The 25,815-nt window shown below is 42.1% G+C and overlaps 1 protein-coding gene across 4 annotated transcripts in view; it reads left to right on the forward strand.

Moving 5' to 3' along the window:
• The window catches only part of SPOP (speckle type BTB/POZ protein), a 66,624-nt gene that overhangs the window by 37,303 nt on the left and 3,506 nt on the right, over positions 1-25,815 (forward strand). For 3 of the 4 annotated variants that reach the window (XM_027034034.2, XM_027034035.2, XM_053212781.1), the window contains exons 2-8: positions 8,851-8,995; positions 9,661-9,782; positions 11,713-11,864; positions 11,993-12,120; positions 18,722-18,899; positions 21,896-21,951; positions 22,424-22,546. In XM_027034034.2, the coding sequence (XP_026889835.1) occupies positions 8,918-8,995; positions 9,661-9,782; positions 11,713-11,864; positions 11,993-12,120; positions 18,722-18,899; positions 21,896-21,951; positions 22,424-22,546 (837 nt within the window). In that variant the 5' untranslated portion in view covers positions 8,851-8,917. Of the gene's footprint in view, positions 1-8,850; positions 8,996-9,290; positions 9,377-9,660; positions 9,783-11,712; positions 11,865-11,992; positions 12,121-18,721; positions 18,900-21,895; positions 21,952-22,423; positions 22,547-25,815 lie in introns of those variants that run through there. The other variant, XM_015083369.3, reaches the window with a different exon arrangement.

The following is a 25,815-nucleotide window of genomic DNA, read 5'->3' on the forward strand; positions in this document are numbered from 1 at the left end:
TGGATGAACCTTACTAGCCAGGCTACTTCTGCAAATCTCGATCTTGTAACACTTAGATGGATGAGAGGGCAAAATAGCCTTTTTATGTTACGACAGTGTATCTAACTCTTAAAATCATTTCAGCGTCTCTGCTTGCCTAAGATATCTGTAAACTGGGGAATCTTAACGGTACTGACCTGCATACATACTAGTATACTTGTTTCTGAGTTTTTCCTAAATACACAGTTGCAAGAAGGCTATGGCAGAAGATACGTTGTACAAATTAGTCTGGCACAGAAAAAACTTAGTTATGTGTCTAGACATGTTTCAGAGATAGCTCTGTCTCTCTATATTTATAGATGTACATGTTTATATGTGTATATATTTAATGTTCAATATCTTTTCTCTACATGCCCGTTTTAAGGGAATCAAACCTCATGTCAGATATGCAAATTTAAGATCAAACTTAAGTAAATGTTAAGGATCTGATTCAGTTTTATCAATATATTGAGATTTTATTACATAACAATTTAACCTGAAAGAACGTTCTCTTCAAGGTCTGGCCTGAGTTCCTGGCGGCTGCTATAATGGTATTTTCTGTAACCAGGATTGACTTGTTCTGGAGAATGTGCTTACGTTACTATTGTTTTGTGGATCTAGGAACTCCCCATTTAGCTGTACAGGCTTATGTTTTCTCCCAAGTTTTCTTGGACTTTTTTTTTTTAATCAGAGGAGGGTATAGTTTTGAGACATATTGAATGAGTTCTTTAAAATTGGAGTGAGATGAATCAATACTTTTCTTTTTGAGAAGGTTTTATTGTTTTAAAAGTGTTCCCGGATTCCTGTAGTTCCTATTCACTCAACAACTCCCAAACTTTAGCCTTGTAACTAGAGCTCATTAAGGAAAAATAGGATCCCAAAAGACAGCCGTCTAGTTATCAACAACAATTTCATTGAACAAATATTTACTCAGTGCCTATTATGATACCATTTTCGGCACAGAGGGATGCTGTTCTCTGATTGAGCTAAACTTGCGGTGGGGAAGACAATAGACTAGTGAAGAACTTAAAACAAGATCATTTCAGGTAGTGATAATGATGAAAATAAAGTAGGGTAATGTAACGAGCAGGCGAGAAGTGAGGGCTACTTCACATCGGGTGGTCAGGGAAGGCCTCTCTGAAGATATTACTTGATAGGACACTTAGATGACAAGGAGGCAGCTATGAAAAGATGTGGGGGAAGAAGGTTTTCCAGGCTGAGGAAAGAGGCTGATACGCTCACTAAGTAGAATTAAAGGCCTGAGTGACTAAAGCACCGTGACTGTGAAGGGTAAGTGTTAGATGAGGTCAGGGACATACACTGAGATCTTGGCAATCATGACAGAATGTAGATTTTATTTGGATAGCAATGGAAGCCACTGAAGAATTCCTATCTTACTTCTCATAAGGGTCTGATTTATAAGCCATCTCATAACCTAGAAAAATTAACTGGAAAGACTGCTAATTTCTTTAAAAATTTTTAAGTTTTAGGGGTGCCTGGTTGACTCAGTCAGTTTAAGGGTCCGACTCTTGACTTCAGCTCAGGTCATGATCTTACCAGTCATGAGATTGAGGCCCAACATCAGGCCCCACGCTGACGGTGCAGAGCCTGCTTGGGATTCTTTCTCTCTCCCTCTCTCTCTACCCTTCCCCCAGTTGTGGGGTCTCTCTCTCTCTGTCTCTCTCCTCTCTCCTCTCTCTCTCTCTTTTTAAATTTTATTTGAAAAGGTAACATATTCACATGGTTTAAAATTCAAAAAGTACAGAAAGGGAAATATGATGGAAATTCTCCTTCCCATTCAAGTATCCCTGTTTCCTTCCTTGGAAGTAACCAGTGTCCCTAGGGTCTTGTATAGTTTTACAGAGAAATTATGTGTATGTTAAAATAAATAGGTATTTTTGCCTCTTTAAATAGAAAGAACCTCCCCATTTTTTAAACAGATGTTTATTAACTATATTGTCTATTTGTATCATAATTCATTAATCAAGCCCTTGTTGATGGACTTATAGAATATTTCCATTCTGTGATTACAAATAATGCCACAGTGAAAAAACCTTTTATATTAATCATGTTAAATATATCAGTAGTAGGGTACATTTCTAGAAGCAAAATTGCTGGATCAAAGGGTATGTATATTTCTTATCCATTCTGATATACGTTCCTTTTCATAGAAAGTATAACAATTTATACTCTAATCAGAAATGTTCTCCTTAGCCTGAGCAAGTGTTATCAAACATTTTGATCTTTGCCAATTCACTGGGTGAATCAGTATGTGATTTAATTTGCATTTATCCTATTATGAATGAGAGTTGAACATGTTTTCATATATTTCAGAACCATTGGTATTTACATTTCTATAAACCATTGGTTGTTCTTCACCCATTTTTCCATTAGACTGTTGACTTTTTCCTCTTGATCTTTAGATTCATTCAATACTAAATCCTTTTGTTAAAGAATTTGAAAAGAAACAAAGATAGTGTTTGTATGTCTGTTACATCTCAATAAAGACAAAAGCAGTCATCTTTTGCCTTGTACGTTTTATAAAGCATGAACCTGATAAGGGATATAAGAGAAACCCCGGTCTTTCCTTTGTTTACTGAGGCCTCTCTTGATTGTCCTTAGTTTCATTTTAAGAAGCATCTCTAAATTTAATAAAAGGTACATTTAGTATTTTGTTAGACTAGATTGAATTGCAGTAAGTTTACATATGACAGATTTTCAAAAGTCATTCAAACCTTGCAACAGAGGAAGTCAGTATGACCTGTAATAATCTATCTTTAGAATAATGAGAAAAAAAGTTGTTACCTCACAGGCTGTATATTATCGAGGACTCTGTAACAAGAAATATAAACATTACCTTGAGATCACATCAGTTTCTCAGAAAAATGAATATATCCAAGTCTTCCCGTAGTTTTGTGGATTTTTTTTTTTTTTTTTTTTTTTTTTTTTTTTTGCTGGTAGTGTGTGTGTGTGATCGTTTTTTTGTTTTGTTTTTTTGGGGTTTTTTTTGGTCTACAATCTTTTTGGCATCTTCTGTTTTGGAGAAGGCAGCGTCTCTCAGGTTTAAAATAGTTATGACATTGGGATTTTTTTCTTACTTGGAAACTGTACAAGGCTTTAAATCAAAAGAAAAAAAAAGTGATAGGCTTTTAAAAAGTCCCTAACAAACCATTCTTTTAAGGAGCGATGTTCCCAGCCATCTAACACGTGCATGTTTGTGTGTTATGTTGAACCACATGAAATTGCCGACGTTTTGACTATTTTTGGCTTATAAAACAGTTTCATGGTTCAGTCTATTATGCCACAATCTTACTCCTATAATTTTAAGACTGATGGATATATGGCTAACTTACAGATACCATGTATGTGATATGCCTGTGTTGGTTGCTGATTTTCTTTAATTCGCTGGATGACTGGATTAGATTGAAGATGGAGGAATGCTTACGTGGAATAAAAGAAAGATAAAAAAAACCGCAGAAGCTGTCTCTTTTTCTTTCTTTTTTTAGAAAGAGAGAGCATGAGCTGGGGAGAAGGGCAGAGGGGGGAGAGAGAATCTTAAGCAGGCTCCACGCTTAGCACAGAGCCTGATGTGAGGCTCAGTCCCATGACCCTGGGATCATGGCCTGAGCCAAAATCAAGAATCAGATGCTCAACCAACTGAGCCCCCCGGGCGCCCCAGAAGCTCTCTTTGCAACACTTTTCAGAGAGTGTTCTAGCCTTGCTCTGCATATACTACAGGTTAAACTATTGGGACATTTCCCTTTATTGTACTGGGAATTCATCTTCTGTCCTCAAAGAATCCTGATTATGTACGAGTTTAGTTCAGATTACTGATAACCTGTTTTCAAAATGAGGGAAATTATATCCAGTCTCTCTCCCCCTTTAGAGCGAAGATATACTTGATAATGGATGAGAACCTTACTTTTACCGGGACTGATACTTGAGAGTGCCAGGCTAGGAGTTTTTGGCTTTGTGTGTAACTCATCCAAAAGAACAAATTAATGATTCTCATTACATTGCAAATCTAATATACTCAGCACTGTTCAAAGGGCTCTTTTAGAGATATGTGAGAGAAACAAGCAGAAAAGTTAATGAACTTGAATGCAACTGGATAAATGTTTCAGTCATCAAAGTATTTTCGCTGAATGTCTTGTTTTAGGCAGGCTGTGCTAGGTGATAAGGGGACACAAAAAAGAGTTGCAGGTTCCTTTTAAAGAGCTTCAAGTCTACTGACAGCAACAGAAGTGTTTGTAAGTGTAAAAGAAGACAGAGAAGTGCACTATGTACGTTCGATTGAAAGCTTTGTGCATCATGACAGCATTAATACATTTTCTTTTTTAATTCTGTTTAATGTTCTAGTGAGAAATCATACTATATTGATTGACTTGAATCTCTTGTCAAAAATGATTAACTTTATGGTCTCCTAATACTTGCTAAGATGCAGTCTGTTGGTGATTGCTGTTGGTTGCTAACTTGGTACTACCTTCATTGGAATTTGAGCAGTATTACAGTTGACAGATTTTTAAAACTTTATTTATTTTGAAAGAGAGAGGGCGAGAATCCCAAGCAGGATCTGTGCTGTCAATGCAGAGCCTGATGTGGGGCTCAATCCCATAAACCATGAGATCATGACCTGAGCAGAAATCCAGAGTCAAGACACTTAACCGACTGAGCCACCCAGATGCCCCAATATTTTAAAGTATATTTTTTGGTGTGACTCAGAAGTGTCACCTCATGGTTCAGGACTTAATAGAAAGAACAGGAAAATAGATGGTATATAGTAGATATGTTAAGCCTCAGAGTTGTCAGCATACTGGGAAGTTTGCAAAGCTTTGGAAAAGAAATTTTTCACTAGAGAACTTGGATGGTCTTGTCCTAACTTGTTTGAAGCCAGGGACGCTATATTTTGGTGCTAGTTGTCTCCTACAAAGGTTCTCAACCCATGACCCTCAAATAGATCTCCTCTTTTCTCAAATTGTTTTTCTACTGGGCATCTGCAGCAGTTGGCATGAAGTGCTAGAGAGTTCATGTAACGCCAGGCTACTTTGCTGATGAACACTTTGCCCTCAGTGCCTGCTAGGAGTGAAATTAATTAGACTGGTGCTGTCCTAGTCAATTTCCCTCTCAGCAGGTTGTGTGGTCAGAGCTCCTCAGAGTCTAAGGCTGATCTTACTAGCTGCTGGGTTGGACATTTCTTTAAAATTGGAATAAAGGTGATATTTAAAAAAAAAAAAAAACTTGGCTACAAAATAAATGAGAAGCAAAACAGATAGAAAAAAAAATGGCCAAGACCAAAGTAGTACTTTTTTTTTTCTGGTTGTAATAATGGACCATGGTTCAGTAACAACTAAGCTATTAAAATAAACTGGTTTTTAAACTTGTCTCTTTTCTTAGGCTTAGAGAATTCTTAAATTAATTGTTAGATAAATTTGAAGTATTTTTTAAAACTTCAAAATAAACTTGTTAATATTTCATGATTCCCTCAGTGTAGAGATGCACCACACATCTCTAGAGCCAAATTTTATGCTCTTAACATGCAGAATTCACGTCTTTGTTGCCAGTCTGCCCAAAAGATAGTTTTAAGTGGGAATTTTTAAATTTCATTCTGGCTCCTACTGGCAATAATGATAATTGGGATTTGTAAAATTGCCTAAGGTGCACTTACTCATTACGAGAACTAGACCAACAGTTCTTGAGAATATGTTTTCCATCCAATGGAAGCCCACTTTGATCATAGGTGATCAAGTGTAGCATCTGGATTCTTGAGTGTATCATGGAATCATGAATTGCACAAATCGGGGAGGCCAAAATACCACTGCATTGCTTAGTTTGCTAGCTTATGTGAAATAGCGTGTCATGTGTATAAAACTGGTAACTCCATCTGTGATTACATGGGATGCTTTAGTTGTGAATTGCTGTAGGATAGTGTTTAAAACCGGTGGGGACTCCGGTAATACCAATGGTATTACTCAGGATGCAGCTGTATCTTTTTTTTTTTTTTTTTTTAATGTTTATTTATTTTTGAGAGAGAGACAGAGACAGAGCATCAATGGGGGAGAGGCAGAGAGAGAGAGAGAGGGACACACAGATTTCAGAGCAGGCTCCAGGCTCTGAGCTGTCAGCCCAGAGCCCAACGATGCAGGGCTCAGACTCATGAACTGCGAGATCATGACCTGAGCTGAAGTCAGTTGCTTAACTGACTGAGCCACCCAGGCGCCCCACAATTGTATCTTATTAATCCATGCATATTACTTAAGTGGCCAGTGAATGTATATGAGCTGAGTGATTTCTTTGTTCATTTATCCCTCTTTCTACAAAGGATTTGAGACAGTTTCCAGAAGTAGTTAACTTCTATATAAAAGAGTAAACAGTTGAGGCAATTATAGCAAAGCAAATTACAGTATTAAGAAAATAATAAAGCTATTACAGGATGAGCATATGATCTGATCCTATAGTGTCAAGAGATGGCTTACACATTTGTCTCAGAGCTTCCTAGTAGCCAAGCAAAGAGGGCAACATTGTGCATAGCTGAAAATAAGCCAGGTGTCCAGGGAAGAAATGTCTGCCTTCGATATTATAAACCAGTGTTTGATATAATGGAGTACATCCTTATAGTATTCTTACAATACAGTATATTTAAAAAAATGAAGCAGAACAGTAGGAAGAATGGTATAGACTCAAGTGGCTGTCATCCCAAACATCAGATATATGTATTGTCATATTTGCCTCAGATCATCCTCATTTGAGAAGAAACCAGAGAGAGCAACTTGAGCTGCCTTCTGTCCTTGTCCCGGCCTCATTCTTCTCTCCTGCTTTCCCATCGCGAATCTGATGGATAGCTTGTCACTGTTTTTTCCTTTTTGGTTTTTTAACCTCTACTGAATGTATATATCTGTAAATAATATATAAATCTTAAATTTGCATAAATAAGGTACTGCACATGCCATTCCAAAACTTGCTTTTTTTTTTTCATTAGCGTTGTGTTTGATCTCATCTCCGTGGTGCTGCAGATCTAGTTCATTAATTTTAAATCCTGAAATATGGTTTTCCATTATATGGAAATAACCCAATTTAGTTTTCTGTTTCCCTCCTAATGGATTTTTAGTTTGTTCTAGTTTTTCACTGTTACAAGCAGTGCCACACTGAACAGCCTTCTCTGTGTCGTCTTCTGCCCACGGGCAGAGTTTCTCTAGGGCAGTGGTTCTTAAAATGTGGTTCCAGGACCAGCATATCAGGATCACTTGGGAACTTGTTAGAAATGCAAATTCTTGGGCCTAGTTCAAATCTCTGAATCAGAAATTCTGGGGATGGGGCCCAGCAGGTGATTCTGCTGCACACTAAAGTTTGAGAACCCCTCCACTAGCTCATATACAGTTAATGTAGAATTACTAAGTCTTAGGGTTGCATGTATATTCAATGTATTGCAAACAGCAAATTCCTATCTAAAATATACATACTAATTTACAGCCTCACTGGTAGTGTATGAGAGTCCCCATATCCCCATATGTGATATGGTTGATTTTTTTTCTTGCTGGTCTGAAAGATGTAAAACTATTTAAGAGCTATTTTATTTCCTTTTTTGTGAACAATATTTTTATATAGGGTCGTTGGCTTTTGTCTTATGGATTTTGTCGAAAATGTATATATCAATTTGTAAATTATCCTTTTGTCACACATTACAAGCTCTTTTTTTTCAGTTTGTTTTTTGGCTTTGTTTATTGTACTTAAAAAACAGGAGCTCCTGGGTGGCTCAGTTGGTTGAGTGTCCAACTTCGGCTCAGGTCATGATCTTGCGCTCCGTGAGTTCGAACCCCACGTCAGGCCCTGTGCTGAAAGCTCAGAGCCTGGAGTCTGCTTCCAGCCCTGTCTCCCTCTCTCTGCCTCTTACCCACTCATGCTCGCTGTCTCTCTCTCAAAAATGAATAACCAAATTCACCCGTGGTCGAATGGTTTTGTGCTTTGAAAAACCTTGCAAAGGGAGAACTTTGATTTAGATTTTATTTGCTCCGGGGACACCCTGTGATGTATACACCCTGAGATGTATAGCAGTTACTTGAAAATGGTCTGAGGCTTAGGAGACGGGTCAAAGTTAGATTTGGGCATCATTTGTATAAAGGCAGAAATTTGACATTGGGGATGGATAAAATGAAAGAGAATGTAGATTGAGAAAATGTTTGAGAATGAAGCCATGGGAATAGCACTGGAGAAAGAGAATGTAATAAGAAAGGTTGAGGAATGATCAGAAAACAGCAAGGAGAAGAATTTGGAAAATTGGGTACTGACGGAGTATGTATGTGAGCTCTCTACTGCTGCAGAGAAAGGAACACATCCAAGAAAGTAAATGTTGCCCTTTGAGAGAGCAGCTAGCAATGAGGTGAAGAACAGAAGACTACCCTTAATAAGTTTGCACTGAACTGTAGAAGATGCGGTAGTAGTTAGAGTGGTAACAAGGTCATTGTCTTTTAGGAATGCGGTATTTTTGCCCTCTGGGGAAGGAGGCAGTGGCAAAGTTGTATGTGGTGGTCACTGTGCTGGCTGCTCTTTGGCTGCCTTTTCATGAATGTATTTTCTGTGCCCTTTGAGTAAATTCATTTGTAAGATAATATTAGGGATTGGGCAGAAGATTAAAATAGAGTGACGGAATCGTGACTAGTAGGCTGCTTGAGATTAGGTGATCTTCTCTGAGGTTAGCATTGAATGCCAAGGAGCCATTTGAATGATAAGGTAGAGCATTCCAGGCAGGAGACAAAGTTTCCAGTCTGCAAGGTCAAACGGAAATAGGAGAGTATGCCATTAATCTAATAAAATCCTCATGCTTCTTGGGTCAACCAGGGTGAAGAGAGTAACAGAAATCTTTGTCCCCTGACTTTGGAGATCTCGTTTAACCTTCAAACTGGCGATGTCAAGGGTTCCAAGTCCTCCACCTCCGGCAGAAATGTCGAGTGGCCCCGTAGCTGAAAGCTGGTGCTACACACAGGTAGGTTCATGTTTTCACTCTGTAAATCTTGTACCTTGGGAGGATTTTGGTGCATGAAAAGAATAAGGTTTCTTTTCTTCACTGGGTTTCCTGCTTTCTCTAGGACATAACTGTCAAATAGCAGATAGAAAAAGTACTTGTCAGCTTTCCATTCCTTGGTTTTCCTCATGAATCTCCATGTCCTAGGCCAGTGTTTTTCACTGGAGCTTGAAAGAGGGGTGGGGGGGAATCTTTGAAACTAGATCCACTTCTATCCACCTTGATGGAAATGTGTTCCTCTTTGGGCAACTCACAGGAAACCAGGTTTGAGATTTGCAACCCCAGGCAGTGGCATCAACATCTCAATTGTCAAACGCTGCTCTGAGCAAAGGCTCATTTTAGGTACGGCTTTATTATCTGCTTTCCCACCCCTGTCCATGTTTTTCTCACTTTCCACCCAGTGTTTCTCAGAAGTGGAGAAATGTCATGAAAGCAGTTGGTCACTGTGAGATTTCTTAAGATGTGGGTGAGGGACAGAAAAAGCTGAGCCTCCATGCTGGCCAGACAGGGCTATCTTCCTATGGGAATCATGCAGAGGGAGGGAGGGGAAATGATTATTTGATCTTCAGCCTGTGTTTTAGGTTGCCTCCTTCCTATTTAATTGCTTCTTGGTTTTCTGTCAACAGATCAAGGTAGTGAAATTCTCCTACATGTGGACCATCAATAACTTTAGCTTTTGCCGGGAGGAAATGGGTGAAGTCATTAAAAGTTCAACCTTTTCATCAGGAGCCAATGATAAACTGAAATGGTGAGGAAGAACATATCTAGCTATAAAAATTTTTCTAAAAGTTGCCCATTTTCTTGGTTTTACAACACAGCCTAGCTAGGATATAAGATCCTTGAAGGTGGAGACTTTGTTTTGTTCCTAACGTGTTCCCCGGCGCCTAGAACAGTGCCTGGCCCATGATAGGTGTTCACTGTACATTTGTTGAATTAGTTCAATGACTGTGTCAGGGACCAGCAAACTCAAATGGCTGTAGGGTAATATAAATGAGTAAGGAGGGCCAGTGTTGTAAATGATAACTCATACACGATACGGTATGAGCGTTGACCCCTTGGCAGATGAGTGAGCGTCCTTCTAAAAGGGGTGGTGGCCGCTCAGCTCCAGCTGTCTGTAGCTATGTGGGAGTAAGGGCCGACCGTTGACATATTTTCTGATTCGAGAAAAGCAAGAAATTCAGATGTTAGCGCAAAAAAATCTCAAGTTTTAAATTGCCTGCTTTGAACAATAAAGGAGATGTATTTGCTTAGGCAATCAGAATGCCCGGGGTGTAGGATGGTTTGGAAGGTAGTTGGACCCAGCAGCCGCCAGCAGTGAGTTTAAGGACCCCATCTCTCTCTGCTGTCCACGCTATTGAACATCTGAAGTCTGGCTTCACCCTTGTGGCTGAAGGATGAGTGGCAGCGGCCACGGGTGTAACACCTGCCATTCGACAAAAGTCTTTGAACTTTCTTTGAATTAACTGTGTGGCCAAGAATACGTCAGACATCCACTGACTGGTTTAGGTTTGTGTTCCCTCAATTAATCTTTGTGGCAAGAGGAATATGATTGGAGCATGGAGGTCAGCCCCATCCAAATCACGTGTCCCCTTGAGGAGCCGGCAGCTAAGGATACAACCATATGCTCGCTGCAAAGACCGGAACACGTGTGCGAGCCACCAGTTTTGATCTCTGATAACCCAGCGAAGAGTTAAACAACTCTCCGTCCATGCATTGTTTGTTGGCTGTGTACATTAAGCAGTATATTACTAGGTGATACTGAGAGAACGCTTTATTCTTAGGCGTTGTGTTTAAATTTGCATCTTGCGCACAACATACAGTGATGTATACGGCATATGCACACCCTAGAGAGGCACTGCATTGGGCCACCTGTTTGAGAGAGGTGCCATAACACTGGCATGGCCTAAGGATACATCTGGCCTGTGGATTGTATGTGGTAGGAGCAGTGTGAACCACATGCAGATCAACTAATGACATTTACAACTTAACTCAGTCGAACCTATTAAATTCTGTCTGAAATTTGTTTTGATTCAGTGGCAACAGATTGTCATCTCTGACTCTCTTTGGAAGCCTAGCTTGGAACTCTATCCTGTGGAATGGGAGTTTGCTTTTGTCTGTGCTTCCTCCATACTGCCTTCTTTATTTCAGTCTTAGAATATTATTGCCAGATTGATAAAATGTCCGTAAAAGATTATGTGCTGTTCACACATTTCTTTGCAATACTTTTTCTCTCCAAAGGTGATATTAAAGGGCTCAACAACGTTGTGTTTTTCATGGCTTCACTATAGTCCTGACCAAAGAAGGGGCAGCCTTTCCTGAGACTGAGGATTAGAACAGAGTGGAAGTAGGCTCAATCTTCAAATGTTTTCAGGGGAGAAAAGAGTGATTTGGGAGATTATGAGGAAAGAGGCAGAGATGTAAGGGATGTGGTGTCAGATTCTAGAATGCCCTTCTATTTTTATTGTTTACTCCTTAGAAGGTGACTCAGGTTGCTCCCAAACAGTGGTTCCCAAAGTAGCCTTCTGCTGAATCAGAATCTCCCGCTATGGGGCCTGGATTGGTTCTCTTAACATCTTCTTCTCTCAAGAAATAGATGTTTTGTATCTTCTGTCACGTCACAAAACCTACAAACATGGATGCTCTTGACCTATATTTTTTTCCCTGTCTGTTTTGGGCAGGTGTTTGCGAGTAAACCCAAAAGGGCTAGATGAAGAAAGCAAAGATTACCTGTCACTTTACCTGTTACTGGTCAGCTGTCCAAAGAGTGAAGTTCGGGCAAAATTCAAATTCTCCATCCTGAATGCCAAGGGAGAAGAAACCAAAGCTATGGGTAAATGTTCTGCTCTTCATGCAACTCTTTATTTTCACACCAAGCAACTTCATACACAGACAAGTTGTAGATTTGATCTGTGTTCTGAGTAACCCTAAATATGACTTTTTTTTTTCCCCCTACTCCAGAGAGTCAACGGGCATATAGGTTTGTGCAAGGCAAAGACTGGGGATTCAAAAAATTCATCCGTAGAGATTTTCTCTTGGATGAGGCCAACGGGCTTCTCCCTGATGACAAGCTTACCCTTTTCTGTGAGGTGAGTCCTTTTACCCCACGGTGAGACAAGCAATCCCCAGACCTGCTGGGAATCGGTAGGCTTCATTATGTTGTTTCAGGGATGGAGAGTGAGAAAAATCCCCAAGTGGTGTGGCGCATCCCAAACGTTACTTCTGTGATTGAAACTGTCGTGATTTCGGGCTTGTTGGGCACCTCAGCTTTCTGCTCATTGCCGTTCTTAAAAACAAAGATGGGGGGCGCCTGGGTGGCGCAGTCGGTTAAGCGTCCGACCTCAGCCAGGTCACGATCTCGCGGTCCGTGAGTTCGAGCCCCGCATCAGGCTCTGGGCTGATGGCTCAGAGCCTGGAGCCTGTTTCCGATTCTGTGTCTCCCTCTCTCTCTGCCCCTCCCCCGTTCATGCTCTGTCTCTCTCTGTCCCCAAAATAAATCAACGTTGAAAAAAAAAAAAATTAAAAAAAAAAAAACAAAAAAAAACCAAAGATGGTACACCATCTTGGTAGGAGTGATTTTTGACTTGCTTGGGTCAGGATTCTGGCTTTTTCATTGCGGGTGTTTGCAGATAGAATTTGGAAGGGCCGGTGCTGCAAGCCGAGGAGAAGGGCCAGCAACTCAACATATATATTTGTCCCGTTACCCTTTCTGACTTCTTAAGTGGGAAGGCTACTTGTGTTTGACTCCAAATCACTTTCCTTTTCTGCTCTACTGGATGACTCTTGCCAGGAGTTGGGTATATCACTTTGTCTTGCTGGAGTGGTTGTGAAATTAGGAAGGTGAGAACCATTTTTTCCAGGGTGAAGGGTAGGTATAGCTCTCTAACTCGTGGTTGGCTAGGCGAGTTCCGTGTAGTCAGCCAGGAGGGTCCTTCTTTCACCAGTGACCCAGGAGCCTTTCTGGGTTTACAGGAGAAGCCTTGAAGTAAAAATCCCAAAGTGAGAGTGAGGTAGAAAGTGGTTTCTTTAATAAGCATATACTAGTCAGTCATTTCATGCCATTATCAGTGTATTTAAGATCCTCACAAACTCACAGAGTCACAAACGAATGAAGCCTCCAGTCGGATGGGATCTTTGTGTTCCCTATGCGTTGTATGATCAAGAACCACTTGCTGAGCGGCACCACTTGAGAGTGACCACTGTGTTTTCACGGGGAGGGTGCAGGCAAGTTCCCCGACTGCCAATGTGCTCTGTCATAATGGTAGGTTCACACCGTGAGTTAACGACAGGTCCAAAGGCTTATCACCACCTGCGCAGTGGGGCAGGGTGTCCCTTCGGAATCCTGCCCTTTTGTGGAAGAGGCCTGGCCAGCAGTCACCAGCTTCTCTCCCTGGTCACAGCTTGCGGAGTGTTTCTGCAGAGTAGTTGCTGGGGATTAGAAAACTTTGGACGCATAGTTTATTAAAGGACTGCACTAAATACATAAATAGTCGCGTAATAGCTACCTCCTCTCCTTTCTCATTGCTAAGTAAAAGAAGGAAATACTAGAGTGATGGCCTCTCTGTAAATACATAAAATGTTGCAGTTGTTTTTGTCTGTGAACTTGAAATTTGTATTCTGTGTAAGTCCTATTATTTACAGATCGTGCTCAGTTGCCCTGGTGAAAAAATGAGAACAATTAGGTGGTTTTGTATGAGCTTTGATGTTATGAAACGTTAAGACCATCAATTTAGTCTTACCTCTCTTAGAGACCTATATTTCAGAAAGATTTTAAAATAGTGGAAAATTCTATTTTCTTTTGGAAACGAAAGCCAGTCTTTGAACTGTTCTCTGAAAGAAAAGAAATCTCTAAATATCGCCTCTGGTGTTCTAGGCAAAGCCTCAACCTTTATTGCCACATTTTCCAGTCCACAGTCGGTCCAGCCTCTTCTGCTTTGCTCCCCCTTCCAGCCCATCCCCCCGAATCCCTTCCAGCTACTCCAACCCCTGTATCGCCATTCTCGATTTGGAAACCAATTGGCCTGCCCTCACTTGGCAGTCTCTTACCCTGTGGTTAAGTCCAAGGCTTTGCTTCCCCATATGAAATTCTCTCCCTTCACTTCCCCATATGAAATTCTCTTAGGAGAAATCCTGTGGTTAAGTTTAGATTTGTCTTACTGACTTCGAAGGGAAGTGAGATGACACTTTGGAAATGAGGAGATGTTGAACAGGGAAACGTCTGCTGAGTTCTGCTGATGCCATCGGTTTCTTCCCATCGAACCAGGTGTGCCATCTGTTCCGCTCACACTTCTCTGTTGGCCACAGGTGCTGAGTGTTGCTTCTCATACTTGGGCTTGTGCCTAGTGAGACTCGTTTCTGTTCCCAGGCTCTCCGCGGACTTAGTAGCATTCAGCATTGCAAGACGGTTGCGTGGGGGGGGGGGGGTGTTGGATGTGTGGGTTTTAAAAATCTCTGCAGCTCATCTGAGTTCTTAGTGCTTTTCAAAGCTACATCATTCTTTGCTGCACACTCTATCCTTTTGACCTGTCGCTCCCTTTTGTCAGTGGATTATTTATAAACCGGTATTTGGTTCATATTTTTATTTTATGTATCATTGGTTTAGTTAGTATTTTTTTATTATTCAGAGGCTTTTATGCAGTCGATGTCCACATACAGATTTAGGTTCTGAGTCTTCCACCGCTCCGTTCGTCACTCAGCCTTTGGCCTGGGTACTTCCCTCCTATCGGTCAGTGGATTATTTATAAACGAGCTTATTGCGTCTTGGTAACAAAAGTACGGTTGTTCCGTGGATTCTTTTGGCTGTTCCTAGAGGCCACACGAGGGAATCCTGAGGTGAAAGGCTGAGAATCACGTTTGTCTTTGGGCTTTATTTCAGCGGTTAATGAACATTTAAATGAAACTAGATCGCTGAACGAGCAGTCTCGTTTATAATGCGCCACACTGGGTTCACTTCTCAGTGACGTTCTTGTCTATTAGGAAATGGGACGATTCTTGCAAGTCGCTATGGCTTAGTTAACGCATTTGGAAGCATTTTCAAAGCATTCCCTGAATTGTCTCTCATCACAATCCTCGGAGCCGGATTAGTTCTCTTACCTTCATTTCGCGTTACTGGGGGGAGAAGCAGTGCCTAGGGAGGTCAGGTAATTTTTCCTAACCTTGTACAGCAAATTAGTGTCGGGCCGTGGCAGCTGCACGTTCCCCCCTCTCGTCCGCCACGCGGCGCCACGTGGAGCCGAGTGCCGTTCGGCCGAGGAAGCGTGGGCTCTACCACGTTTTCTTAACAGAGACGGTCTACTTTGGCGATGAAAGGCTCGTGGAGGCTGTACGCTTTTAATTTTCCCTTTAATAATTTGGTTCACAGTAAAATCTCCGTGAAGTGTTTCAGCTTCTATTGATTCTTCTCTCTGTTTATATTGAAAACGGATAGCTATAAACCATAAAAATGCATATATCCCTCTCTCACTGTGTGTGCCTCTGACAGGCAGAAGATTCCGGTGTCTGTCTGTAATGTTGCAATTAAAGTTGAAATGTGAAACACCATATGAATGAAATACCAAATATGAACTATCTAGACCCTAGTGGAGTCTTTAATAGCACTTTCCTTCTCAAACATAGAATATCCTCTCATGGCCCGGGAATATGTATTTTGACCAAATTTTAAATTATGTGGGTCTGTTTTTCTTTTTTATCATCTTATTAGTGGATGGTCTGGAGATATTGGTTGAACTGTATGATAACGCCAATATTGAGTGCTCTTGACCTACGGAAATGATTTAATATGTAACGTTATTACAGGTTATAAACATAATGTTGCAAACCTAATACCCGACCCAACAGCGTCACCAGTAACTCGGAACTGGCCTGTGTGCTTCTCCCCTCTCCCCTGGGCCTCATCCCCACTCAGAGGATGATCTGTTTCAGATTGTACATTATCATCCCCTTGTTCATTTGTGTGCCTGAACAGCGACCTGTTTAGGTTTGCTTGTTTGTGCCCTTGATAAAAATGGTGTCAGAACATACGCAGGTCACGTGGGTCACGTTGCTTTCTTCGCATCGTGGGTCTAAAGTGTCTTTATGTGGTGGGTATAACTAGGGTTCTTTCATTTTTAATGCTGTGTAGTAGTGTGCTGTGTGAACGAATATGCAACAGTTTATTTATTCGTGCTCTTCTTGGTGCGTGTCTAGATTGTTGCCCGTCTTTTGATTAGAAGTAATGCTGCTGCTACAGACCATCTCTGTGCGGCAGCCTATTGTTTCCTTGGTTGTTATCATTATATAGAAGCTTCACAATACATTTCCATTGGTCTCACCTTGACTTTTTATGTTTAGATAAAATGTACAAGAATTGGCACAGCCTTTAGTCTTTTATGGAATTTTCTTCTCTAAGAAGAGGAATCGACTTTAAAAGTGAGGCCCGTTTACAACTTGAAACATAGAAGGGTATACAGCCTTCCTGAGACATTTTCATGCAGTCATTTCTAAGACGACATAAATGTCACCGTCACGTCATCTTCACAGCTGCAATTCTGAATGAGTCTCCATAGTCGACTTCACAGGCATTAACAAAAAAAAAAAAAATCTTTAGTTTTTCTCAAAATGGTCTCATTTTAGCATCATCGTTTGCAGAGGAAAACAGTCCCTTCCTGAGTTGAAAGTTTGGACTCTGAAGACTCATTTGTGAATGCCATTTAAAATTTATTTTTAATTAAGCGTATTTAATGTTGGTGAGAGGTGCCAGACATTCAGAGCTCTGGAGACTCGAGGCATCCATATATCTACAGCACAAGTCTGGCTCAGACAGTAAAGGTACATTCTCCTTCCTGCTGTGTTCCTGTCTGTGTCTGGAGAGAGGAATGGCCCCAGCGAGACAAGTCATAGTCTTTGGGCCTCCCTCATTACCAAGCGCACATCCAACCAGCAGAGGGTCCGCCGGTAACGGTAGCTCGGAATTCAGCTTAGCTCTAGCCAATTCATTTTACCCAGTCTAGTAAATCGCCATCAAGTGTGAATTACTCTGGGCTCCTGTCAACCTGGTTTAATTTAAGCTTAGGAATCCACTGCCAGAAGCGTTCTCCGTTCCCTTCATTGACCATCCCAAGACGTTCCAGCCTTTCCCAATGAGGAAGTCGGATTTAATTGGTCTTTTCCTTTCTTTTTTTTTTCTTTTTTTTTTTTTTAAATCTGTATTTCCAGGCTATGACTGGAAACAGGAAACTTCTACTTTTGGTGTTAGTATGAGAAAGTGGCTAGACCAAACTAGAGGTCTTAGGGCAAGAGAGAATCTCTGTGGGGTAGTTTGTGCTGGGTCCTGAGCTATTAAAATAATGTTATAATCTGGCTCTGATAAATGTGCTACAAACGTTAAGTACATTCATAATTGATTAACTTGGCTGCTTCATTGCTGGAGATCACAATGACTAGTTTTAAACAAATGACTAAATTTCTTGAGCTGATAGTAAATATCTCACTCCTGTGCAAAAGAGACTACGGGTCACCTGGATGGGGCGTTCATTTTACCTCTGGGTTTGTGACTGCATTTAAGGGGTAACTTGCATCTTGAAGGGTGAGAGAAACTTGGGTCATTTAGGATGTTCCTTGAGCTGTCTTTCTCATCTAACTCATAGCAGTAGCAAGAGTGAGGAGCCGATTCTCAAGGTTTGTGAATTCGGCTTTATATTAACATTCCTAACCGCATACGATGGAGATGAGGCATAGCAGTGGTTGTTAGGCAGAAGACGGATCTGCTCGGTCTTACCTTCAGGTTTGGTAGCTTCCGTTTATTTTGGGATGCTGTATGATGTATAGATCCTTGTACTTGGTATCCTAACAGATTTATCTGAGTTTCACTGACCCATTTGGAAGTTACTTGGGTTTTTATCTAGGCCGAACAGTTCATTCAGCTAGTTAAAGCACGCTGCTGTTGAAGTCGTCGTGGCGGGTTGGATCCCTCCGTCAATCTGTGGTCCTCATTCTGTTCCAGAGCAGTAAGTGCATGTCTAGCTGGAGCCAGCCATCTTGTATGTCATCGTCACAAAGGACCGAGTAAAAGCGTGTAAATGGTGTGGGCTACCCACCCAGCTATCACTGCTGGGGAAGACCTTCCCAAGCCCAGTTCTGTTTATTAGACTAACCTCTATGAGGAAGCGCCAATTATTTACCAGGCCCAATAGAGGCTGCATTTTATTTTCGTGGTCCAGACCTCATTAAAATAAAGTGCTTTCAGGCTTATCGGATTCTTGCTTCTAGAGAGTTTTAAGTGGTAGTTTCTGTAGGAGTTCTTTGTATTTGACCTTTTGCTTAAGGCAGAATAAGGTAAATACTTGAGGTTTAATACGTGTTTAGGTCAGTGTCCCCGTTCCCCCGTGTCTCCTTCCCCCCGCCACCCTGTGGCTTTGCCCAGGTTTTCAGGGCAGGGGAGGTGGAGCTTATTAGCAGTTGGAGGAGAAGGAGATTTGTGGGGCTTTGTGCTTCTCGTCTTAGGATGGTGTAGAGTAAGTATGATCGCGGCAGATTGGAAGTTGCTTGATCCACAGGATAAAGCCTTCATTTGTGGAGGTGGTTTCAAGAGAACATGACTAACGTTTGTATCTGAATGTACTACAGCATCGAGGTGAAAGTCATCTCTCTTCCTGCTGGGAAGAAAATTCCTGGTAACAGAACCTTTGGACTAGATTTCCTTGTCTTTCACAGGTGAGTGTGGTGCAAGATTCCGTCAACATTTCTGGCCAGAACACTATGAATATGGTGAAGGTCCCTGAGTGCCGGCTGGCCGATGAGCTGGGAGGACTGTGGGAGAACTCCCGGTTCACAGACTGCTGTCTGTGCGTTGCTGGCCAGGAGTTCCAGGCTCACAAAGCTATCTTGGCAGGTTGGTATTTATTCACGGGAAGCTTTCGTTTTGGCGAAACAAAGAAAAACCGTGGCTGCATAACCACCTTTTGAATAACATCACTTTTTCGAACTGGTGCAGAAAAACTGCAACTGGATGTATTTGTTTATGGTGGGGAACGTGAGTCATCATAACCCAGAAGACTGCTGTCCATATTAGGTCACCACTGTCGAGCAGCGGATGATGATGTGTATTGAATGCCTTTGTACCTAGAGGGTAGATGTCAAAGCGCCGGTGAAGAGCAGGTGTTAGCCCCTAGATAGGGACTTAGGATGTAACGGAGAAGATTCTGGACCCAGGACCAAACCACCGTCTGGCTAAGTCCCCCAGCCCTGGAGTGTTAGCCCTCCCTGCAGTACAGACTGTGCTACAGGAGAATGAGAATGACATGGAAGATCAGGTCTTGCTCTCATAAGAGGCCCTTGGTCCTTAAGGCCAGAAACACTGACACAGAACGGCCCCTGATAAGGCAGCACTGACTTCACCTCCCACGAAGGCAGAGCAGTCAGCCACAAACTTCTGTTCAGACCATAAGCCATAAGAGGAAGTCACGTGAACTTTCAGGCAGCAAATTTCTTACCGAGACTCTCGGCAGTATCATTCTAAAACACACACCTGGCAAAACCTCAGTCTGGCTCAATCCAGCCGTCTTCCTGTTCCTGCTCGCAACTAGGCGTTACCGTGTATTGCCAAAGGAAGCCATTAGCTCTTAGGTTAGCGTCTCCGCGCTCGGCTAGGCTCTTGGCACCGTCAGGAGCTCCTGCAGATACACCGCTCCCTTTCTCTTTCATAACAATAGATACTTCAGACTGTTTACTGGTCTCCTTCGATCTCCAGCTCCTAAAAGAGATGCTTGCCGCTGCCGCTGCTGCCGCTGCTGAGAGGATATTGAGGCCCTTCTCCCTCCGCTTTTGTCTGTCGCCTTACCTGCCTTCTCCCTGCGCTCCCCGTGGGGGGGTGTTCTTCCTTATGGCCAAAGCAGCCTATCTTTTCAACTTCTGTTTCATATCACAGGCCGCCTTCTCAGAAGCCTCACTCTGCCAGTCATACCCTTGCTGGGTCTCTCTTTCTCCAATTGCCTGTTTACCCCCAGCCTGGAAGCAGACAGGCTCGGGCTTCTCCTTCTAGTTATTCATTCATTTATTCTCTCTCTCTCTCTCTTTAAATAGAGCTGAGCTTCTTGAGTTAGCACATTTACTGCCTCAACTTCTTTCCTCCCACTTATCCTCAGTTCACCTCCATGCCACGAAAGCAGTTTTCCAAAGTTCTGTGACCTGCTAGTTCCTAAATCTGAGGGATTCCTTAGTTCATATAGTACTTGATTCCTTTCTCCTGGTTTTTCCTCCTGGTGCTCTGGCTACTTCTGATACGTGGCCTCCCTCTTCTTCACGCATCCCTGTCAACACTGGTGTCCCTAAGGGTCCGCCTCAGTTCTCTTTTCCTCTACTTACTTCCCCCCAAGTGATTTTATTTATTCGCATAGCCTCAGTTTCTGTCTAGCCACCGAAGACCCTCTAAGCCTGTTGCTGCTCGGACCCTTCCCTTTTTACTAAAAGCACCAACCCTTTAATCTTCAACTTCTGTGAAGTATTTTAGTACCTTACAGTTGATGAGCCTTCTGAAATAAAAGCCATGAGAACGAATATCTCTTTGGAATAGACTAAAATATTGAGTCTCAGAGGGTTGAGTGGTTTGCCCAAGATAATGTGGTTAGAAAATGACAGATCCAAAATTAGTTCTTGTGGACAGAAACTGTAGGCCAACGTTCAAGTAACCTGTTAGCTCAGAGTTCTATATATTCTGTCTGGTCCTCCTCTCAGGTGGAGATTGGTAGTCTCAGCTTTTGCCAAAACCTCTGATTTATTGGGCAGCATGATAAAATGTGAGTTTTTTAGGCCTTTTATCACTTTCATGGTTGAAATTAAGTGGACTTGTTTGTCCACGTTCATTAGACTACAGTGGGCATGGCCTCGAACACCGTTTCTCACCTTTTTTCATTATCCCCAGTCCTCCAAGGGGAAAAAAAAAAACAAATTATTCCTAATGGGAGACAGTAAATACCAAAGATTAAGATTTTGTCAGGAAGGGTTGAGTTTTGAAGGGCCACAAGTGGTTGTAAGATTGTTTTTGCCTCTTTGGGGCATTATCGTCTCTAATGTGAGTGCATGGCTTGAAGGAACAGACAACCTGCCATCAACAAGCATGCACTTCTTCTAGTTAATGGATGCCTTCGAGCCCTGTTCTTGACCTCCTTGCCGCGTGATCCCTGGAACTGGAGAAAGTCGGTGTCATGGTTTCAGGCAAAAATCCGGGTATTAAAACATGAAGGATCTTCCATTTGAACCCCCACGTGTACCCAGAGGAGATCGTTGTCATCCAGCATAGGTCATTTGCTTCAAATGAGTGGTTGGAATGGAGCTAATGAGAAATTATTTTGCAAGTCATTTCAGGACACTCGGTTGGCTCAGTCAGTAGAGCATATAACTCTTGATCTCAGTGTTGTGAGTTCAACAACTCACAACAAGCTTTAAAAAGCAAAAAAAAAAGAGTGTCTGGGTGGCTCAGTTGGTTGAGCATTCGGCTCAGTTCATGATCTCACAGTTCGTGTGACCAAGTCCTATGTAAGGCTCTGCGCTGATAGTGTGAGACTTGCTTGGGATTCTCTCTCTCTGCCCCTTCTGCATGCATGCATGTGATCATGCACTCTCTCTTTCTCTCTCTCTCTCAAATAAACAAACATTTAAAAAAGAAAAAGAGAAGAAAGTATTGGTTTCTTTTTTCCCCCTTATGTATTATTATTTGCTTATTGGTATAATAGAAGAAGAAAGGAATTTTATTATTCTGATACAATTTGAGGCTAAGACCCTTTTCCTATAGCAATGGGACAGGAAACAGAGTGGTCTCTTCATAACAGAAGAGCCAAGAGGTTTCAGTGTGATAACCTTATCTGTCTCTGTTCCCCTTTCACTTTGTAGCTCGTTCTCCAGTTTTTAGTGCCATGTTTGAACATGAAATGGAGGAGAGCAAAAAGGTATGTGACGGAATGAAGATATGTCTTTGTAGCTAGGTGGCTAGATCCAGATGATTTCCTAATGTGACACCAGATTTATTTTTCCAGTCGTGTTATTAAAATGGCGTAGCATTCTCACTTTCTCAGAGCAGGGAGGGGTGGTCCGGAAGCATTCTAAGTAAAGCAAACTCACTGTGTCCCAGGTAGATCATCCAGTTTGGAGGGAGGGTTTTAGACAGGTGTTTCCACTCAGAAAAAGTCCAAAAACAAAACAAAACAAAACCAAAAACAACTCTTGTATTTGAGAGGGTAAAGGTGGTGCATAGGATAGGAGGAAAAGCTGTTCTCATGAAGTAGGGCAGAGAGAGATTGCCCATTCGTGTTAGGTTTCAGATGATACGCGCCTTACTCCCACCGGAGCTTAAAGTCATGAAAATTGTTTGGGGGTTTTGTTCTGTTGGAATGTTTCTCATTTTTAGTTTTTCTGGCATAGAATCGGGTTGAAATCAATGATGTGGAGCCTGAAGTTTTTAAGGAAATGATGTGCTTCATTTACACGGGGAAGGCTCCGAACCTCGACAAAATGGCTGATGATTTGCTGGCAGCTGCTGACAAGGTGAGATAAGAATAGAAAAATAGGGGCGCCTGGTAGCTCAGTCGCTTAAGGGCCTGACTTTTGATTTTGGCTTAGGTCACGATCTCATGGCCATGAGATTGAGCCATGGTCATGGGATTGAGCCGTGCGTCAGGCTCCGCTCTGGGCCTGGACGGAGCCTGCTTAATATTCTCTCTCTCCCTCTGCCCCTCCCCAGCACATGCACGCATGCGCGCGCGCGCGCGCGCTCTCTCTCTCTCTCTTTCTCTCTCTCTCAAAAGAAAAGAAAGGGAAGGACAAGAAAACCACAAGAGGAGGAGTTTTTGGTGACCTTTTGAGTTCATCACTGGGCGGCTGTGTTACATAGTACATCAGATGAACTTGTGTCTGAGTGTGGCCAGGACAGTCCTGCGTTACACGTGGGTGCCAACACAATTATTGGTAGAACCCTTTTTATCTTTCAAAGTGTCCTGCTTTGAATGAAGGAAACTACATGGTCACCCTGATTATAAAAAAGGATAAGTCTGATGTTTACCTCTCTTCCCTTCACTGTTGTGATTACATATAAGCACAGTGATACTGAAGTTTTAGGTAACGCTAACATTTGGATTTGTGATTTGGCCTTATAATTTATGAAGTGTTCTGGAGTTTGTTAACTTTCTTTTTTCTAAACAGTGAGTGATTTTATTTTCCTTTTAATTCCAGTTAGTTAACATACAGTGTTATATTAGTTTCGTGTGTACAGTCCCATAATTGAACACTCCCATAAGTCATCCTGCGCCCATCATGACAAGCAGACTCTTTCACCTCTGTCACCGGTTTCATCCTTCCACCCACCTACCTCCCCTGAGTTCCTTAACTTTCTTTGCAACTTTGTCAGTAAGAGAATAATCTTTTGCTCAGGGTCGTGGTTGGCATTTTCAACTTTTACCTAGGTATTTATTGAAATATACCATATTCAGAATTACGAGATGATGGGTCGCTCCTTGGGAAAAAAGAAATACTGCTGTAATAAACGTGTGTGTCGATTGTAAGATACACTTCAATTTGAGAATTATTGAAGTGTGAAAATTAAAATATGGATCTTCGAATCAAGGAAATAAGGTGATGACCAAAACAGGCCAGTGATTCTCAAAATAAGGTTGGGGGGAAATGTTAATGAAGCACTGAGTTTAAACAAGTCAAATTGAGGTTTTTGTGTGTTGCTGTCTCACTGCAGGATTTCTCAGAATGTTTACTATGTTAATGTGCGCTGTGAGTTATCTAAAAGAATATGATAGCATTTCTCTAATTTAGTTAACCCTGGAATCCTTTCCTTCAGGGACCGGTGGGGATTAGTGGCCCCCAAAACACACTTTGGGAGACTGACTTTCATTGTGTAGATACATCAGAAAGAGCTCGGTAACAAGGCCCTGTGGTCTGAGGAAATACAAGCTGGGGGGTTGGGTGGCTATTCATCCTGTGAAAGTTTTCCTTAAAAGGCCTTAAACCTGGCCAGCAGTAGACCCTGTGAGAAGGACAGTTCCCTGCCGGAAGTGCTGCCGCTTCCTGCCACAATGCTGCAGCACCCATCCGAGGGCAGAGCTGGTTCAGACCGAAGGGCACTAGAGCCTTCCCGGGATTGGCCCATAGGAATAGTCTCCTTCCACCTTGCTTTGCACCTTGGGAACAGAGGAAGTACTTGTTTTTACAGTGGAAGCTTTATCTTTATTGATCAGCTCTTCGGAGTGTTTGTAGAGGATGAGGCATGTAAACCCAATCGGTGCTACTGATGAAAACGATTGAATAATAGCTGTATCCTTCTTATCAACCTTTCGAGATTTTGTTAATACAGTTAAGCACTGTGAACATGCCATGCCCTCCCAGTCTAGCCAGCTCAGCTCTGACCACAGGAATCTTGCTTTCAGTGGAGGCAATAAGAAATACACACCGTGAACTCTGGGGAAGCAGAAGACACAGCTTTTTATACACATGAGTTTATAATGAGTGTGCCTCACCCGCCCTCTGATTTTCAGTGAAGTTTACACGCACCAGATTGTTTATCCCTCTCGTCTTCTAGCTCCCGTAAGGACGAGTAGTATCAAAAGGCCCACTTTTTAGATGGAAATACCAAGGCTCAGCGGTGGATATTCTCAGAGCCAGGGTTTGACATCTGCGGCATTCCTGGGGTGTCCATTCCTGCTCCTCGGCCAGAGAGCCGACCGGGGAAGCCCCTGTGAGCGCACGGAGCGTGGGGATCAGCCTGAATTGACCTTCTGTGGATGGTATTTTCAGTACAGTGCCGTTAACTTACAGTTTTAAAAGATAAAGTAATTGAATCGCAGCAGTGCTTTAAATTTGTGAATGAGAAGTAAGCGAAGGTGCATTTTCAAATTCCATTCAGAATTTCCCATTAGACAGTCTCTGCTCCAAGCTTATTTTAAAATATTTTTACCTTTGCACCTTGTTGTGAGCTTCAGGAAAACAGAATAAGAAATCCTTCATGGAAGGATCTAAACATCTAGAATTTACCCAAGAGGCTGAAACAGCTTCTTCTGAGCCTTTCCAGTCTCCTGGGGACATGTGTAATTAGACCAAAAACAAAACAAAACACGTCGGCCAGGCCTGGGAGACACAATTTCGATCTCTTGGGTAAGTACAACCATTAGGCAGGTTTTTCAGAAGCATAATTAAGAAAAAAAAAAAAAAAAAAACTTTGTCCCTCAAGGGACAAGAATGGCTACTTTTGTCTAATTATGCAGTAGGGATCAGAATTGTTCACGGTAAAAGTCCTTTTTAAAAGAAGGCATCGAGAAAGGGTAAGAGGAATGTTCTGTGCAGCACTGTATAAAGACTGAACCATCTACTCAACCTTTTGCAGCCTTTTAAAACAAAAACGGCCACCTCATTTCTTGCTTGTCTAGTGTCATTCCTGTTTCCCATGGAAACTGTTTTCCAGTTCATCAAATGTAAAAAATTAAAGCTGCACCAAAACCAATAAAACTCTCTTTTGGCTGCAGGAGATCACAGTGCCAACAGATATGCCTCCTCACCCAGGATTCGTAAAAATGAAATTGTCTTGGTCTGACTGCCACGACTCGGCCTCAAGGAGTGTTGTGTCATTGCGTTCTGAGGTCCTCAAGGTGGGACCTATACGGAGACTGTGGCTGCCCGTAAAGCAAACCATTCTCCTGTGAACTGATTAACTACACTTTATTTTGTGCCTCCTTTTATCCCTTCCTCCTCGCTGCTGAAGTTCCTTAGTTATGTTCATAATCTCCTATTTGAGAGCACATAGTCCAGCGGCATCA

The sequence above is a fragment of the Acinonyx jubatus genome, chromosome E1 (assembly GCF_027475565.1).
Source record: "Acinonyx jubatus isolate Ajub_Pintada_27869175 chromosome E1, VMU_Ajub_asm_v1.0, whole genome shotgun sequence".
NCBI lineage: Eukaryota > Metazoa > Chordata > Mammalia > Carnivora > Felidae > Acinonyx > Acinonyx jubatus.